Here is a 20,303-nt window from a genome sequence, read left to right on the forward strand (position 1 = left end):
TTTAAACCAGAACCAGAATACAACCGCGCTGGTATGAGACAGACAAATGGTGGTGGAAGCAACAAAAGCAAAATAATTCTACTTCTAAAATAATCATTTGCTATATTTCGTGCCAATAGAAATTCACTGCTGCTGCCGACCGTGCATCATTTGAAACATACAACAAAAAAAAAAAAATAAGGTCACACAGCAGCTTTGTATTTGAGAACAACCAGAAATATGATTTTCAAAACATACAAAATTATAACTTTGAACCTACTGACCTTTTGACAGCCTCGAGACATCCTGATTAAATTTTAAATTTCTCGTATATTAGGTATTCTGTCTATGTTTTGGAGTATTATTCATGAATAAATATTTCTTTCATTCATTTGTGATACAATAACTTTTTTTTTTATAATATAGGAGTAGCAGACGAGCATGCAGTCCACCTGATGGTGAGTGGCTACTGCCGCCCATGGACATCTGTAATCAAACCCAGATAGGATTAGATATTCCTACCTGAGGTCGGCCACAGATGCGCCCCTATCCCTGAGGACTAAGCTGGAACGCCTCGGAAAAGTCTCTCTCCCTTACCACACCCTTCAAACCGGAACACAGCAGCGCCTAACACTGCTGTTATTAGGTAGAAATAGGTGTGGCGCTGGAGTCGAACCACAAAAGGTTCTACCACCTTCAACTATTTCATACTATACAGATTTCTAGTACATTGTAATTTTCTCTGTAAGAAAAATTAAATGCGATAAATATAAATGCGAATGTTAGTTTCTTTGTTTCCTACACATTCACCCCTTGAGTAGGTACATAGCTGATTGTCATGGAATTTTGTACACACGTTATCAGGGGTGCAGAAAACTATATAGGGTGCCTTTTATCCCGTAAAAAGTACCATTCTCGAGGGACAGATGAATGCTAGCGAAGCCACAGGTATAAACTAGTATGTAATAATTAAGACGTATGTGAGATGCCTAAAGCACATAAAGCCGTTTTATAGTGATAAAAAAATAGATTGGGAATATTACAGTCTTGCCAATTTAATGAAGATATAGGCTTTCATTGCGCGCAAGAGATAATCTAGGAACCACTGGACCGTATCTTATTAGAAAGGTGGATTATAAACTGTCATAAGATATTATCTATACGAATAAATCTACACGTTAAGTTTATATGTAATCTTATAAAAGATATTCTAAGAAATTGGTAAAACTATTTTTTTCCATATTTAGGATAATTTTAGAATACTTTATAGAGGAAATAACAGTTTACATTACCATTTATTGAAATGAAATGAAATATATTTATTTTGTATAGGGCAACGGTGGCACTTACAAATTGTTAGTTACAATATTTTTCTTAAACTACTACCGGATCGGATCGCGACCTCTACTGAGAAGCTCCGATAAGAAAACTCAGCAGGTTTGTCTTTTTTTAATATTAATTATTCTCTTTTTTTAATTCCAATAAAGTTAATTAATTAGGTCCATTGCAATAAAATCAATTAAGTATAATTTAAATTGAATATAATAATAATAAAATGAGGAGGAATGAATCCAGCCTACCTGGGCACCTAATTTTTTGCCCACGCTAAACTCGAATCCAAGTAGGTGAAATATGGAGGCGCATCTAGCGAACTACATCGTTGTTACAGGCAGCACATAGTAAGTTTCATATCTCGGCACGGGCATGCGGTGCAATAAGAAATGGTACGCGTACACTTATTACAATTTGACGACCCGCGTGGCGGAGCGGCCACCATACCGGTCTGACGCGCAAAGGGTCCCGGGTTCGATTCCCGGCCAGACAGATATCTAAATGATGAATTTAGATTTCTGTTTCTGGGTCTGGGTGTTTGTGTATTTGTCTATGTGTGTGTCCATGGCACCCACGACACAGGGAATCCTAGTGTGGGGCTGTGAGTGTAGAAAGCGTTTAAGCGTTTATTATTATTAATTAACTACGATGTACGATGTACGGTTATGTAATCGAGATAATTTCTTCGATTGGTAGACATTATCAGTTGTTTCTATACGTGGTACTAGTCATGGACAAGTGGATGGATGGATTTATAGTGATGAATCTCACAAGCCTGAACAGGACGAGGATATCTCGCTTTAAGAAATGTTGCTATCATCAGCAGATGAGTGCAATAATATGACGTGATTACATAAAATTTCATAGAAGCTACATAAAAATTCCAAATTGCAGTATCCAAGTAAAAGGTATTAACAAAATAAAAACTTGTAAAGCAAGCAGTTCATCTGATATTAAGTGACCATTGTCGCAAACCGACAATTGAGTTCGGATAAGTAAGTCTCCCTTAACACACTCTTCACACCAAAACAAGAACGCTGAACACTGCTATTATCAGGCAGAATAAATGTGACGGTGACAGAGCCGAACCACGTAGGATTCTACCACATTCAAATGGCCATACTCACGTAGCATCTTAAACATTTTAAAACCTATCTCGTTAAAATTCCAATTACAAATGAATATACTACTACACTACTTCGCTTTATCGATAAGAACTTCCTTAATAGTATAACGAACTTAATTGTTGATAGTTTTACGCGGCTTTCTACATAATTTGATAGCTATTACGCAATAATAGCTTTGGCCACATACAGATATTATATCAAGTGTGTTTGTCCATTCGTGTTGCGTGTACACACGCGGACGGACGCGACGCGAAAATTTCCTTTTCATATGATCGTATCTTACAATAAATTATATAAACTGCGTATGACAAATTTCTCTGAAAAAGTACAAGTAGTTTTTAATGGCAGGCAATAGATGGCGTTACATGTATTCTAAATCACGGTTTCGATGTTTTCTAAACTTGTTTCAGATTCGAGACGATGCGAAAATGGTTGCATTTTAAGAATGACTTTTAATTTAGGTTATAGAAGTAGAAATACAGTCTGATGGTATGTGGTCATTGCGGCCCGTTGATATTTACAACAAATTCCATATACACCAGGTGACCTATCTGAGGATGAAGTTTCTGACACTAGAAATCAGAAGAAACCAGTGCAAAAGACATAACTTCACAAAAGATACGCAAAGAAATCCATACCTATAGACAAAAATGGGTTCTCATCAAAAACCTCTTAATCCATTTTGGGAGGGCTTCTTAACTATAATTAGGGTCACATGGGCGGCAGAGAACCATTTTGAAATAGTCAAACCACTATGGACTACAATACACACGTGCCATACTTCTGGGCACATGGCTATTACTCCCAATTGTTATGAATCCGAAGCATTAGTTAAAACAAATTGAGTTGCTTTCGGGCGGTTAAACAATAACCGCCAGTCGGGTTGGCCGGTTGCCAAAATGGCGTATCTTTACCGGATCAGCGTGGAGCATGCTGCCAGAGGTACGGAGGAATATCCCTTAAAAAATGTTCATCTACTCTTTATAAGCCACTGATGGGCACGCATTTCATCTCTGCAGGGTGATTGAAAAGTAGAGCTTGTATGCCGCCACCGGATAGGTACCATAGCCACACCCATTTCTAGCGATAAAGAAATTTTGCGTTTCGGTGGCGACTCGGTTACATATGGGACGACCGTAGAAGTAGTTAAGATTAGCAACGAATCTGTGGTCCAGATAGACTGTAGTGACCAATCACCGTAAGATGGATTGCAAGTTTCATTTCTACTCCAAAATTATAAAAAATGGATTTTAAGTGCTATTTGAACTTAGCCACAAATATCCTTAACTTAGTCCTGAAGATTAAGTTGCTAAGATTTATAATAAAGGATCACACCCTTTAAACCAAGACTTTGCTGTTATTAGGCAGAAATAGGTGTGTTGTTGGTACGTCCGGCGTGGACCACGAGGTTCTATCTTAAAATAAGCATAGTTAACCTCTAAACGAACGAGATTTTTCTAACCACTCTACCAATCACAGGAGACATTCACGTAAAACAGTTTTAGACTAATTTCTATCGTCAATTTAAGAAGAATTTACAACCCAATGTCGTAACCGTGACGAGATTGAATACAATAATAGTTCCGAAGACTACAAGTGTTTTAATGCTTGGTAATAGACGCTAGTGTTATTTGTCTAAATATGTTTTGTGATGGTCTGACATCTGGGGGCCTGTCTAGCGTATAAGAATTCTAAACAGGTTTTGAATACCAGTGTGAAACCCCAGTACTATTTGTGTGCGGGGAAAACCCGAGAATTGAATTGAATGACTGGATCTTATAGCATCCAGCGAGACTCCGAGCAATAATAGTAATTTTATTTTAATCTCAGATTTCAAAGTTTTCGTCTGATGTCAAATTTAGATGAATGCAGCCCTATGATTGCATAAGATACTACGTTCCGCCCGCGATTTTGTTCACATCATAACTCTAATACTAGTTGCTGGGTGAACCTTTTTTAGGTAGGCCTTAAACTTAAAATAATTATGTGGAGTTAACCCGTAATTAAATGGGTCACACCTACATATAATGTTAAACTAGCTGACCCGGCAAACGTTGTGCTGCCATATAAATAAAAAAAATGTTAAGGGTGAACAACCCCTATCACTTAGGGGTATGAAAAATAGATAGTAACCGATTCTCAGACCTACTGAATATGCATATAAAATTTGGTGAAAATCGGTAAAGCCGTTTCGGAGGAGTACGGTAACTAACATTGTGACACGAGAATTTTGTATATAAGATAACGTGCCTCCCTGACCAGACAAATCCCCTAAAGGTTTAAAAAAAAGCACAGTCAAAATCAAATCAGCTGATTTTAAGATGCCTATGTCTATGTTATAAATTCGCTAAATGAATTTATGATCATAAAATAATAACTTCATTCAAATCAACAACAGAATCATACATGCAGACATGTCTACAATTGTTAGTGGCAATATATATTTGCACATTATGTAAGTGTGTGTGGTATTAATTGAATTGTACCTTTGGGACATCATTCTGTCGTCTGTCTGTCGTAATTCTTTATAGATATGTCGATACTAGGTACAAAAGTAAAATTTTAAAATAGTTTTATTACGCTTTTAATAAAACCAGTTTTACTGGGCAGCGGTTCCCTGAAAATGTTTATTCTATGGTTTTCTAGCTTTTACGCTTATAATGCTTCCTACAGTTCATTAAACTCCTTATATATGCACACATCACACTGGGATTTTTTTTATATTTGTATGGGTAGTATGGATATCCACTAGAATTACATAATGAAATGAGGCTGAAATTTAAAAACAAATAATATTGTGGCTCTGGGGTTCTTACATGAATTCTCAGAAAGTTCAAAAAGGTATATAAAGTCTAGAAATCCATAATTGCTTAGTTTCATGAACTGAATCCTATACCATCCTCCTCCTAGTCCTAATAATCTACCCTTACCCAAATTGAGACATTAATCTAATAACTATTTAAATTTAGAAAAAAACCATCATGTAATAATATACAAAATAGTTGGTAAACAAAACAGTGTAACAGTTTGTGCTAAGTATTCCCTCTGGAATATGCATTTATGTAATGATTCCACCGGCATACATTAGCATAGTGATTGTTTAATGCATGATGCAAAGGAATTATTAGTTTCGATCAAACTAACATATAGCGTAGCTTACTGGGTCATGTTTGGTATTGTATGTTAAATTTTACCCGATAATAGTATCACAAGATCATTTTTAGGGTCCTGTTCCCCGTTTGTACTAAATAATAGTCTTGAAGAGCAATATATCAACTTTAAAAAGAGGCTAATCTCTCTTCTCTGTCCCGAGTAAGCCATATGTATTTTATTTTTATTTTTTCATATGTATGTAGTTAATATGTGTTTACTACTTATTCTTTTTCAATAACATGTCTCAAATTTGGCGATTGTTGTACACTCCAGTAAGTGGCATGCATACTGGCCTATATCTTGTGAATGTTACTTATATGAATGTTTGTATGTTATGCTGTTGTTGTGTGTAAAATAAATAAATATAAGGGTTCTTTATAAAAAAAAAAGAGAATGGGACCATGTTAGTAAGTCTCCGCTGTCTGTCAGTCTGTCTGTCATAGGTCTCTATCTCTTGAACCATAATAGATAGGATTTTTGAATATTTTACTATGCCCACTATAACAAGTAATTTTGAAAATTGACATAACAGGAAATTGGTCCCTATACAGGGCGCTAGTGTGCGAGTTCAACTCACACAGCTAATTTCATTCTGTTAATGTAACTATTAATACATTTATAAGGGATGTAGTAATCGTTATAATCTATATATGTAAATGAATAATATTATGTTAGAATATATACTATACATTCTACTTCATCAAGGCCACACTCCAATGTACTTAATTTGTCATTTCCCTTAAAATTTTAAGGTTAAAAAGTATAAAAATTCCTCATATAAGAATTCACCATTGTGAGAAAATATGAAGTAAATACATCAAATCATTTTTAAGTTTTGTGGACACAATCATACAGATTTTTTATTTTATACAAAGTAACGATTAAAACACATACAATGAGTGTGCTTATATCCATTACTATACCTATGATTTCTATTATAACCTATTCATTGGCTCATTTACATGCTTATCATAATTTTGGGGTTTTCCTAACCACACACACAAAGTCATCACACATGCAACAATGTTGTCAATATAATCTGGGGTTTTTTGTTGACCACAAGCTCATTGATGACCACTAGAATCCTTATCACAGCAAACTGCATGGTTGTTCCACAATACTCCCTAATGCAGTTTAACAGACAAAATAATGAGTCAGCAGAATAAAAAAATATATAATGCGACCATTATAGATATCATTTCAGTATGATTCACTAATATACTACTTAGTAACACAATTATCGTTAACCTTCAATATTTTTTTTTAAAGTGGTATTTCACATTAAATGTGGTAGATATGGAGAGATCAATGTTAATTTAAGATTTCTGACTTGATAGGAATGAACCTGGAACTTCCACATATTTGGCAGTCATTCATTCATTTGTCTGATTTTGGCTTAAACTGTAAATACAGTTACGAAATTTGTTTATCTTAACAAATATAATATATAAAGATAAGACTTTGTTTTTATTTTGTTGTCAATCATCCATTTACTATTGTATTGCTATCAAAGCTAGATCATAAAAACAACAATAATTAATTTTAGACAAAAATGTAATGCACCAAAACTTGACATAAAATATTTTGACCAGAAAATAGAAGAAACGGAAATGGCTAAATTTTTAGGACTTTTTATTGATTACAATATGAAATGGAAATCACACATTGATTATGTTTGTAAGAAATTAAGTACACTTTCCTACGCTCTCCGAAAGCTAAGAAAAACGGTAAACCAACAGACCTTGCTCACAGCTTACTACGGTTGCGTTTCATCAATCCTTAGATATGGTGTGATATTCTGGGGAAACTCATCAATAAAGAACTGGCTTTTAGAATGCAAAAAAAGTGTTTAAGGTCCATGTTTAACTTGAAACAAAGAGAAACCTGTAAACCATTTTTTAAAGACCTTAAAATCCTCACTTTACCAAGCCTCTACATATTAGAGTGCTGTTTATTTGTTAAAAATAATTCTGGATTATATAAGTTTTGTTCAAGAGCTCGCAGAGATGATACATTAAACACAATGTCAGACGTGCACAGATGAACACATGCATAGGCACACACAAAGAGGAATACACAAACACCCAGACCCAGAACAGATATCTAAATTCACCAATCAGATATCTGTCTCTCCAGGGATCGAACTATGAACCTATTGTGTGAGGCAGTATAGTGACTGTACCTCCACACACACATGAACAGGTCTTCAACTTATATGTGGTTTGAATCTTGTGATATGATGATAATAAAAATTAATTATAAATGTTTTAGTTTGGTCACTATTGCATTGTATAATGGATTTACATCCTTGTGTTTCCTGATAAGTTTAAAAAAACATTGTGATTCATTTAATAATTGGCAGTTACATAATTAAAACCGGATGAGGGTCAAAATGAGTGATTAAATAAGAGATAGAGAATGTAACAAAAATGTTAATATAAAATTTTGTTCCATCCCAATAGGGCAATTATCCTCGGATGTATGATTTAGTGTTGAGCACAATAATGTGTACTTGAAGATGTGGGTTTAGGGTAATAATATGTCTTTTGCTGAAGCAAAGTGTGAACACTTCACATGTGTGAACCTTATTACCATGGTAAAAAGCATTCTATAGGTCAATTCAGGTCACAAATAATATAAGCTATTTTAGTGATAAGGCCGCCAATTTTACATTAGTTTATTTTTAAAATTTTGTATTTTTTACTTTGAGTGAGGTAACAACAATTAAACTTCCCTACTTGGTAGATGTTTAAATAGGTCATGAAATTAAAACAATGTAAGATATTATAAAATACGAGGATACGAGGATATTATAAAATAAATGGCTATTTCACTTAAGATTACATCAAACAGACTACACTGGTATGTAGTAGCTCCAGATACACATACTCCATTTAGTGAAATTATATATTATATTGTATATAAAACATTTTGTAAAGGCATGAGTTACAGATTCTCTTGCCGCTTCTCCATAATAAAACACCATATAAAGTCATGGGAAGTTATCAACATTCAAAAATAATGCTATAAAGAGTCTGTAAAGTATTAAAATATTTTCATTTTTTTCATGATCACATCTTCCTGCTATGTTGCATCATACTAGCAATCACTGCTTTTGGAAATCGGCAGATGATTCGAGTTAATACACTCCTAGCATTTAGATTAAAAATAAAAGCTAAAGGTTCTTATTTTTTAAAAATGAAGGTAATGTAAAATATATAAATTAATAATACAAAATACTTAACATAAAACATGTTAATATATGAAATAAATAACTATGTATAACTAATCATGATTGCAAATACAAAATAAAAAGATATACAATCATGAAAACTGTTCACAAAAATGAAACATCTATTAAGTGGTGAAAGAATGTGTTACTCAGTTCATTATATTTCGAATCCAGTATCACACATAAATATTTATCTCATATTATGTTGAGGTGGCAAATAATTTTATGATGATTCATAGACATACAATGTGGGGAGAGCTGAGCAACTAATACTAGTTATATCATGGACATATATTACACAGACACAAAATCTATTAAGGTTTTATGAAGCTAGCATTTCTGAATTGGTGCACTGAACTATGAAAAAGGAGCCCTAATTAGGCAAACTGGATTAATGCCAAATAATACTAATGGCTTCCAAAAATCAGATAATGAGGTATAATTACATACATACTTTCTACTTGTTGTTCTTCATGCTGGCTGTTAACACTTCACAGAAAATAATATACCCAATTTGCCACTGAAGCCTTTGTTTTGTAGATTTTGGTTGAAAGTACGAGTAGTTTATGGTATGAGAACTGGGCATCAGCTGATTGCAGGCGGCTATATTAATCGCCCGTACACGGCAAAAGTAGGCCAAACATCTAGATTAAATCTTACGCACGCCCGTCGCGTACCTAGCGCCGCTCCGATCTCTTCAATATAACGTTTTGTTTACACTGCCATTGTGTTAAGCACGCTCATCCACAAAAATCTGTCATATTGACAACACGCACCACTAAAATTCGCAACACGAGGACCGACGGCCCCAATAACAAAGACTTGTCAACCCAATGCTGAAAGTTGGTGAACAGAAAAGTTAATTTACCTCGGCGGCCCTTGGCGATTTTTGCGCTTGTTGTTCATATCTCCGTCGCCCGACTGCCCCGGCGGGTAGGCACCTTCGCGTCTACGCGTAGGGACCGGAATTTTGGCAATTTATCACTTCTCTCTTTTACAACACAGTCCTTTCGACTTTCGCGGATGCACTAAACTGCAGTTGAATTAGGAGTTACCACTCGAAATGCGATCACAGGCATGCATCGATTTCACTAAAGTCTACAAGATTTGCCAACAAATATAAACTAAAATATATTTGAGTACAAAATCGCAGTTCGTTTTATTCTCAGAAACTAATCCCAAAAAATAAACAGGTTGGCAGTTCTCTCGTGCCTGCAATCAGCGCAGGAATACAACATGGCGCTGTGACGTATTCGTCAAAAGAATTGCAAAATAAAAAAAAGGCGCTCAATTAACAACTACACATGGAATGCGAAACTATAAATACCTAATCTAATTTTTGGCCCACATCAATAATAATTATTATCACTGATCACTAAACAACAAATATTAATAAAGTTGCTTTTGACCACTTCCACTTTAGAACTTTCAATATGGCGGAAATAGGTACTAGACAGGTAGTGTTGCCACCAAAAACTGTTAATATGATTTTTCAGCATTTTTATTAGTTTAACAATAAGTGTTTAAAATATATATTTAAATATATTAATTTACGAATTAAACTATGAATTATACAGGAATATAGCCACCATTGTGTATATACATTATTAAAAAAATATTTGTAAGTTAGACAGTATTTACATTTATATTACAGTTATTGTATCATATAATTATATAATAAAACATAATATAAATAAATGGCCATATACTCATATTAAAACAATATTCATAAATTATTTTAAGTAAATACGTGATAATCATAAGTGATAATGCATTCAAGCAATATGCAATCTGTAAAACATGTGTTCTCTATGGTTCAAGGAAGGATCGTTCAGCGCGCGCGCGAATTTCAATAACTTGTACTTTGATAGAACGCACGCGTGGTAGCTGCCTTGGGCTCGGGTTTGTTATTGATCGATGTGGTGCAAATTTTTGTAGGGCACGACAAAATGAGTGCTAAAACCGCGGCAACCATGTCTCAACGCGAAAAATTCGAGCTAATTAACTCGGAAGTGCGTTCGTTTTACGAATATTGTAAGGAGGCGGGGATGAGCGATGAGGAAATGGATATTATTTGCCGTCCACTAACAAATGCGGTGCGCAAGGCATCTGTTAAGAGATGGACGAGGGTTATCCTTGCGATCGTAATGATTTTGGCTATAGGATACACCGTGAGCCAGACTGAAACATTTCAATGGCATGCGACGGCCCTGGCAAGGATCGCCTTGATAAAAATCCTGCCCCTTTGGGACTGGACTCCGTTGTACTACAACAAATGCTTGATCGAGCGTACGGAACCCTACACTGATTCGGGCGTAATTTCGCCCGTTGACTGCATAGCTTGCGAAGCGATAAGTGAGTAATTAATTTGGTAACATTTGATAACATAATTAATTAAATGTGGCTAGTGCGAAATATGGTGTACTGCGCATGTCAACGGGACCGCCTCATTAATTATTACTTGCGATGACGATAGTACACAGATAAATGCTAAATTGAAATAAACACATGATTATAAATGTATTTAGCGAAATGTGTAATGATAAATAAAAGTAACTTACCTTAAGACTTAACGTAGTTGTTTCACCTTTGCTTTCCTGATGGCACGGCGAAACTGCGGTGGAGAGGGGGGCCTGACAGGCACTAATGGTAGATAATTCTACCGCCTATCTGCCCTAGTCTAGTTTTAAGCACTATTTTACGACGATGTCTTCGCGCACGGTCCGTCATTTTTTCGCGCCATAAGATTAGACTATATTCACTTATGTTTGAGCAAATTCAATCCATGCACTGTGTATCGGTGTGGTAGAATCGATAAAACGTTCAATAGGAGGAACTTCACTTCGCTATCTTTAAGGTCTAACTTCACTATTTATGATCCACACTGAAATTTTACATACAACACTGAAAAACTACTACTGCTAGCTTAAACATGAAAATTTGGAAATATTCAATATGACAATATATAAAATGCAATATTAATATTAGTATATTTTTGCAAGTAGTTTCTCTCGCCGATAGACATCTGTAATATCCATATAGAACATGGCTTCTTCCAATCCATCCACCGAAACGCAAAAACTAAACTACACTTTAAAAGTAAGTCGTACTATTGGTTCTCGCGATTGTAATTAAAGTATGCAATAATAATAACTTTAAAAGATTAGATGTTTGTGCATTTGAACTTAGACCTCTCGTATAATAAATTCCCAATACGCAAATATCTTCCAAAGATTAGAGGTTTAAAACTCCTGACCTCCTTAATCGCAAGACGAATTTTAATTAAAAAAAAATAGTAACCAAAGCTTTACCTTTTCTTCTAGAAACCGTAGCGCGTATATCCGACACCAGTTACAACGAGGTGTTCGACCACCATTTGATGCGCGGAGCTCCCGTCATCGTCCTCGACGCGTACTACGACTGGTCGGAGCTCAACCTGACCGGTCTAATCAACGAGGAGGACCGCCTCCGCGACTCTGTCCCATGTCGCCTCCTCACCAACATCAGAATTGGGAAACAGCCCATGGACCTCGAGGAAATCGTGTCTCGAATAACAAACAGTAACATTCCCAGCTGGTTCGTCCACTTCCAGAACTGCGATTTGAAAGCGGTGAAGTCCTTTCGGGTCCTCGCACCCAGACCTTACTTCCTCTCCCCCCACATCCCTCCCTCCCACTTCAATTGGTTGTTGTTGTCGCGAGACTACGACACTCATCGCTTTAAGCGTTTAGAACTTGACATTGGCTTAATTATTATGTCTCAGCTGAAAGGGATGACCTATATTCAATTGAAACCAAGGTTTCCCTGCGACGATATCTGTTACATCCTCAATTTCGAGCTCAACGAAGGTGAAACTCTCGTCCTGGGTAATTCTTTGTGGGAGTTCGAATACTTGCCGGGCAAGGGAGAGAATGTTGCTATCATCACGGAAACCGATTGGGTCGAATCCTAATATTAAAATGTTAATGTGTACCCATTACTTGTCTCGTGTTACCAAGATTACTAAATTATTAAATAAATCAGCAGTCGTGTTAAATTTATATTTTTACTTTTTTAAATAATAACACATTTTATTTTGCTTCGTAAACATTTAATAATTAAATCAAACATATTTTTTCAGCTGTAAAAGATAGAGTATGAATTGTGTTTCAATAGCCCTGAAAAAAAAATCTATCCTTTTTTTGAAAATTATATTTTTATGAACTCTACACCCAATTTCAATAAAATTGCAGAATGCTAATATTAAAAAATATTTTTCATTCCATACTAATAGCTACTCGTATGAGTCACAATAATTATAAAGCATATCTGCGTGGTTCAAATCCGAGACCAGAAATAGCATAGTTGTTTATATAATCTTGGGGCACAGGCAAACGAAATATCTGATTGCTATTATAGTTATTATATTAATAATGTATGTAAGCAACTTAATATCAGAATCGCTAGAAATGTACCTCATTGTTAAAAATACACAAAATAATATAATAACATTTAATCTTTGTTTCTCAATTTAAGTGGTTATGAATGCGGCGTCTATTTACTAATGTGTAATCGAAGTAGATTATTGATGTTGTAATTGTTCTTTTAGTTAAAGATTTTTATGCAACATAAATTGTCTTGAAAATGGTCAAAAAACTAAATCGAATAGTTTTCCTGCAACTTATGTATTAATTTTCAAATATGTATATGAAATCTTATCTGTATGAGGTTTTTGCGTAAATATTTTTTATTTTTAAGCGCGAGAGTATCTTAAAGTAACTGTTTTCATATCTCCTATTTTCGTTATAACGATTACTGACTTTCCGTATTTGTAGCAACATCACAAAAAATACACAGAATAGAAAATGGAGAATATGAAAGGAGTCTAACTAAAAAAAATATGTTTATGTGATTCATGAGCCAAATAAAGCAGCCTTTTTCATTATAATTTTCACAAAACGTATTAAATCACTAACATCTATAATATAAACACTTTACATCGAGACTGAAGATCTATATGTACATATCAACGTAATATAACCATATTTGAAGCATAAAACTTTAACTATCTACTTAATAATAAATAATTTAAAACTCCTCGTTAATTGTAAGGTTTGTTATTAAATTCACAAAAGTAATTCTGCACAAAATTACTGAAGTAGAATGCACTGCCTGTTGAATTTTTGGTAGCAAGAACATTAAAATAGAAGTTATATCATAAATCATAAAGTATGTTATGGAGGAAGAATATTATTAGGTACGTAAAAGATGAAATTATCTGTATCTTAAGTTAAATTGACTTACACTAGCTTGAAGAGTGATATAAATGTGAGGTGACCATTTTGTCTTCAGAAGTGGCAATGCATTTGTTCGGCTTCAGGTAGAATACATTATATTGTCTATATTGAGTTGATTACAGGTGTCTATGGGCAGTGACCATTTATCATAAGGTCGACGGCATGCTCACCTGCTACTTCTGAAGTATCGTCATAAAATTAGTCATTATTTTACTTTATCATAATTATTGTATGTTCTTAAGTTTGAATGTATTGTGTCTGTAATTCTGCTTACGTCTGAATAATCTCAGATGCATGCATTATTGAAGTTCAAATTCTGCTGTTTCGTTGTGATGTGAAATTTTAAACCTTTAACGGTTTAAACAATAGTGTTATTTATATTATTTACGTAGTTAACAATGTTAAGAAAGTTTCTGTTTAATAATTAGTGGTAGGTAATTTATTTGTTAATATTAAATTTACATTATGTTACGTTTAATAATATAATTTAAATCACATTAATGTTTGTATGTCGTTAATGTAGTATAAAATTATTAGCACACAATGTTTCTTCAGTTGGTTATTTTAAAGTTAGATATTTTAATTACAAAGGACTAAGCCTATTTATTAATGTTAAGTAATTTTTAATTGTGACAAAAGTACCTCAGTATTAAATATATTAAAAATAAATATAATATGAAGAGCAAATTGACTTATTATTGTCCTACATTTTGAACTTTTTGAAATCAAGTGTCTAACAGGTATCTTATGGAAATAGTCAAATTACGACATTAATAATTTCATTGAAAAATATACAAGTCATAGATATTTATCTACAGGTAGGTACAATACAAATACAGGTCTGTATTATTTACTATATAAGAAAGAGAGACCAAGGGCTATTATCCTGTAATGCGAGTTACATACGTGTGCCACATGCGAGCTTAAACACGCATGTGACACAACACACGCGGTACGGGTAACAACGCAGTGCGCAAACCGATGATGATCTACCAACAAAAAATTTTGCATACAATTTCCTCACAACCTTATATAATACAGATGGATAATAAAAACGATTAAAAATTTTGGATTTGAGATACCGGATTTAATTTACAAATCTTTCTTATGTTCATCAGATTATTAAATAGAGAATAATAAACTTGTATTTCAATAGGTTTTACAGAACCGGGGGTTAAATAAAATACATGGTTTTTATTTTATGTTTATTTATTTTTGTTTAAAAATCAATTGACCTAATCCGTCTTTTCCTTATCTTCCTTGTGAATAGGTTTTCCTTGGAACCAAAGGAATAGATTCTTTAACGAAAGAATCACTGGAACCATTATTGGAAGGAATAGTGGAATGTAGATTGCGTACCTGGAAATTAAGATAACTTATTATTAGAAAATGCAATTTAAATGGGCTAGTACCAATAAATGATTAATAACCAATCTATCCAACCTATCAAAGACCGATATTTGTCATTTTTTGTTTACTGAAAATATGTGATAGTTATCATAAAAATAAGATATTACATTTCTTCTTACAGTGGCAATTGTCAAAAACCGATCTTTGGTAGGGTAACATTGTATAGATTGATTATTTATAGCAGGCGTAAATAAACCAGTTGAGAATATTTTTCTAATTTGTAACCTTCTACTACTATTGATGGAAATAATAAATAAAAAATTCTCAAGTTTTATACAATGTTATACATTGTTTGAATTGCAGCCATGGACAAAAAACATAGGCAAAAACACATGTTTGTTAGTCTATACTAATGTTATAAAGAGGAAGACTTTGTTTGTTTGATTGGCAACAGGCTCAAAAACTACTGGACAGATTTTAAAAATTCTTTCACCATTCGAAAGCTACATTATCCACGAGTAACATAGGCTATATTTTATATGAAATATATTTGATAAATAGATTTTGAGGCGGTACAAAGTATGCCGGGTCAGCTACTATAAATTCATACACATGGTACTCACTTCTGATCATCGGGGAAGTAGAGCAGCGCGAGCAGGCTGGGCTCCATGAAGGCGGTCTCCGCGGCGAGGAAGGCGCGCTGCGAGGTCCTGTAGGCGTCCAGCAGCCGCCCCGCCGCCAGCTGCTCCGCCGCCACTCTGATGCTGTCCACCGCGGAGTTGATGCCCGCGCCCACGTCGTCGTTGATCACTATGTTGGATATTTCCCCTGAAACACAACAATTAATAATATCAAACACAATTAATAAGGTTCCACTGCTAGCACGATGACAGTCTCGGAAAACGATATTGTTGGCACAATACAAATGTTCTTAGGCTTTTTTTTAGATCATCATCATCATCAACCCATTACTGTCTTACTCCTGGACACGGGTCTCCTCTCTGAATGAGAAGGATTTTAATATTTTTATATTGAATGATTTTTTAGATATTATAACATAACTATTAAAACATTCATTCAGATTATGCTTAAATTACATTTAACATTCGTTTCTCATTTTCGCCATGATTTTTATTTTGACATTATTTATATTTAGTACCCTGCTCCAGCAATTAAATAAAGCAGTAGCTGGTAATTGCAGCACTTTTCAATTTTTGTAACAATTTTATCCCTGACATTTTAAAATACATACTAAATCGTTAAGTCAATAATCAATATTAATTTGTATTACATTACATGACGTCACTGTACTTATTTGTATGCACGGTGTAATGTGTTACCTAGTAGCCTGGCGAGGGACTTGAGACTCCTCTCAGCGGAGGTGAGTTGCTCCAGGGTCCTGATGCGGAGCAGCGCGTCCAGCTCCCAGGCGCGCGGCGTCACTGAGCGGAGTGGCTCCAGTAGAGCGCCCTCTATCGACTCCTGAGTTCGAAGAGATACAATACATTTTAATGGTGGTAGAGTCCTTTGTGGTTTAGTTTGTAGGTACCACATGTTTCTAATTTATAGCTGTACTGCGCTGTTGATTTTTGATGAAAAGGGTGTGATAAGGGCTAAATTGGAATACCTTAAGTATATTTACTTAAAGTTTTGCAATGTAGTCCTTTGAGGTAACAACGTATCTGTAGTGGAGCTTTGATAGTATTCTTATCTTATTTGGGTTCGATTATAAATATTTATAATTATGCTGTAATAATCATTTACTATAAGGTTGACAGCATACTCATTTGCTAATTCCATTACATAAAAATACCAAAAAATAGACCAAATTCGAGACGAATTTTGACATGACTAGTTTTACCTTATCTGTAATACCGAGTAGCGTCCTCAGCTGTGCGATAAATGTGCCCATGATGAGTCTGGTGGTCGGCTTCCACGTGGGGGACTCCGCCCTGCACTCCGCTTCCGTGGGGCTCCCCAGCACCACGCCTCCCCATTTGGGGGACATGAACGCTTGCACTGGGGCGGCCACCTTGTTACCTGGAGATAAATTATATGAAATTAAGGATATATTTATGTTGACTAAGGATTGGGATATATTTACATACCTTCGATAAAGTTAGACTCCGACCTGAGGTCAGCCACAAAAGCGTTGCTACCATTAAAGACTTAAGTTGGAATGCCTCTGACAAGTTTGTCTCCTTACAACTACCTTTCATCCGGAACACAGCAGCACTTAACTCCGCTGTTGTTAAGCAGAAAAAGGCATGTCTCCGAAGTCGCACCCCAAAGGGTCCTACCACCTTCTTTCTGTTTGGAGCTCCGACACGTGCGTGGCGGCTGGGGGTACACTGGCACTACGCACCGTCCCCGGCGTGTACGAGCAGCGGCGCCAGGCGGCAGGGCGCGGCGTACAGCGCCAGGTTGAGCGTGGGCAGCTCCGACACGTGCGTGGCGGCTGGGGGTACACTGGCACTACGCACCGTCCCCGGCGTGTACGAGCAGCGGCGCCGGCGGCAGGGCGCGGCGTACAGCGCCAGGTTGAGCGTGGGCAGCTCCGACACGTGCGTGGCGGCTGGGGGTACACTGGCACTACGCACCGTCCCCGGCGTGTACGAGCAGCGGCGCCAGGCGGCAGGGCGCGGCGTACAGCGCCAGGTTGAGCGTGGGCAGCTCCGACACGTGCGTGGCGGCTGGGGGTACACTGGCACTACGCACCGTCCCCGGCGTGTACGAGCAGCGGCGCCAGGCGGCAGGGCGCGGCGTACAGCGCCAGGTTGAGCGTGGGCAGCTCCGACACGTGCGTGGCGGCTGGGGGTACACTGGCACTACGCACCGTCCCCGGCGTGTACGAGCAGCGGCGCCAGGCGGCAGGGCGCGGCGTACAGCGCCAGGTTGAGCGTGGGCAGCTCCGACACGTGCGTGGCGGCTGGGGGTACACTGGCACTACGCACCGTCCCCGGCGTGTACGAGCAGCGGCGCCAGGCGGCAGGGCGCGGCGTACAGCGCCAGGTTGAGCGTGGGCAGCTCCGACACGTGCGTGGCGGCTGGGGGTACACTGGCACTACGCACCGTCCCCGGCGTGTACGAGCAGCGGCGCCAGGCGGCAGGGCGCGGCGTACAGCGCCAGGTTGAGCGTGGGCAGCTCCGACACGTGCGTGGCGGCTGGGGGTACACTGGCACTACGCACCGTCCCCGGCGTGTACGAGCAGCGGCGCCAGGCGGCAGGGCGCGGCGTACAGCGCCAGGTTGAGCGTGGGCAGCTCCGACACGTGCGTGGCGGCTGGGGGTACACTGGCACTACGCACCGTCCCCGGCGTGTACGAGCAGCGGCGCCAGGCGGCAGGGCGCGGCGTACAGCGCCAGGTTGAGCGTGGGCAGCTCCGACACGTGCGTGGCGGCTGGGGGTACACTGGCACTACGCACCGTCCCCGGCGTGTACGAGCAGCGGCGCCAGGCGGCAGGGCGCGGCGTACAGCGCCAGGTTGAGCGTGGGCAGCTCCGACACGTGCGTGGCGGCTGGGGGTACACTGGCACTACGCACCGTCCCCGGCGTGTACGAGCAGCGGCGCCAGGCGGCAGGGCGCGGCGTACAGCGCCAGGTTGAGCGTGGGCAGCTCCGACACGTGCGTGGCGGCTGGGGGTACACTGGCACTACGCACCGTCCCCGGCGTGTACGAGCAGCGGCGCCAGGCGGCAGGGCGCGGCGTACAGCGCCAGGTTGAGCGTGGGCAGCTCCGACACGTGCGTGGCGGCGCGCTCCTCCAGCGCCGTTAGCAGCTGCTGCAGCCGCGCGGGGGGGACCTCGAAGTGGCGACCCCATGGGGACGAATCTTTGACCTGGACACGATTTTTTTACGAGATAAGCGTGAAGTCCACATGATGGTAAGTAGTCCCTACCGCCCATTGACATCTGTAGCTACATGTAGAACAGGAATTCTATCTGAAATGAAACACGGGTGCGTTGATCACATCAATTTTAAGTCAGCCGCCATTAATATCCTTGCATCAAAACGCATCACGCTAGAAATTCGTGTGGCGATGGTTCTGCCCACCCTTCCACACCACGCCCGTCATCCCGTCTCCCCCCTCTTTTATGGTTTCTCTTAATACTCGCAAACCTTTTCATAACGAAGCTTATGTCCTTCCTCCATCCCCCATCGTGACGTAATTAAACAATTACACATGTTACAATGTTTAAATAAAGATTATATTATAATAGTAACCCTACCTTTATTCCTACTCATCAGTTATTTAAATACACAAACCTCGCGCGCCTGGAAGTCGAAGTCCAGTAGATGGAGCCACTGCGACTTGAGCGTGAAGTTGTGCAACTCACTCAGCTCGTCCACGAATGACCCTATGTAATCTGTTAAACAAAAGAACTTAGTTTAACATTACGTGTTAAGACTCTTTACCCAATTGCCAAGGATGAGTTACGTTTTTACCCGACTGCTACGGAAGGGTTAAGTTTTTATCAGACTGCCAAGGAAGGGTTACGTTTTTACCCGACTGCTACGGAAGGGTTAAGTTTTTATCAGACTGCCAAGGAAGGGTTACGTTTTTACCCGACTGCTACGGAAGGGTTAAGTTTTTATCAGACTGCCAAGGAAGGGTTACGTTTTTACCCGACTGCTACGGAAGGGTTAAGTTTTTATCAGACTGCCAAGGAAGGGTTACGTTTTTACCCGACTGCTACGGAAGGGTTAAGTTTTTATCAGACTGCCAAGGAAGGGTTACGTTTTTACCCGACTGCCAAGGAAGTGTTAAGTTTTTACAGTTTTTACCCGACTGCCAAGAAAGGATTATATTTTTACCCGACTGCCAAGGAAGTGTTAAGTTTTTACAGTTTTT

The 20,303-nt window shown here is 38.1% G+C and overlaps 3 protein-coding genes across 4 annotated transcripts in view; 1 reads left to right on the forward strand and 2 right to left on the reverse strand.

Annotated features, from left to right (window-relative positions):
• The window catches only part of LOC140746074 (uncharacterized), a 55,465-nt gene extending 45,217 nt beyond the window's left edge, over positions 1 to 10,248 (reverse strand). For both annotated transcript variants that reach the window (XM_073078069.1, XM_073078068.1), the window contains exon 1: positions 9,692 to 10,248. In XM_073078069.1, coding sequence (XP_072934170.1) covers positions 9,692 to 9,729 — 38 coding nt within the window. In that variant the 5' untranslated portion in view covers positions 9,730 to 10,248. The remainder of the gene's footprint in view (positions 1 to 9,691) is intronic.
• A 439-nt stretch (positions 10,249 to 10,687) lies between these two features.
• LOC140746075 (uncharacterized) lies at positions 10,688 to 13,453 on the forward strand. Its single transcript, XM_073078070.1, has 2 exons — positions 10,688 to 11,178; positions 12,147 to 13,453. Exons 1-2 carry the CDS (start codon positions 10,773 to 10,775, stop codon positions 12,773 to 12,775), a joined length of 1,035 nt encoding a protein of 344 aa, XP_072934171.1. The 5' UTR covers positions 10,688 to 10,772; the 3' UTR covers positions 12,776 to 13,453.
• Positions 13,454 to 15,302: 1,849 nt separating this feature from the next.
• The window catches only part of PIG-S (phosphatidylinositol glycan anchor biosynthesis class S), a 52,628-nt gene continuing 47,627 nt past the window's right edge, over positions 15,303 to 20,303 (reverse strand). Inside the window, exons 6-11 of the mRNA XM_073078072.1 lie at positions 19,718 to 19,818; positions 19,112 to 19,289; positions 17,311 to 17,489; positions 16,790 to 16,931; positions 16,073 to 16,277; positions 15,303 to 15,458 (exon numbers count right to left, since the gene is read on the reverse strand). Of these exons, the coding sequence (XP_072934173.1) occupies positions 15,335 to 15,458; positions 16,073 to 16,277; positions 16,790 to 16,931; positions 17,311 to 17,489; positions 19,112 to 19,289; positions 19,718 to 19,818 (929 nt within the window). The 3' untranslated portion in view covers positions 15,303 to 15,334. The remainder of the gene's footprint in view (positions 15,459 to 16,072; positions 16,278 to 16,789; positions 16,932 to 17,310; positions 17,490 to 19,111; positions 19,290 to 19,717; positions 19,819 to 20,303) is intronic.

The sequence above is a fragment of the Epargyreus clarus genome, unplaced genomic scaffold (genome assembly GCF_041222505.1).
Source record: "Epargyreus clarus isolate Ecla_fem2 unplaced genomic scaffold, WU_Ecla_fem_2.2 ptg000012l, whole genome shotgun sequence".
NCBI lineage: Eukaryota > Metazoa > Arthropoda > Insecta > Lepidoptera > Hesperiidae > Epargyreus > Epargyreus clarus.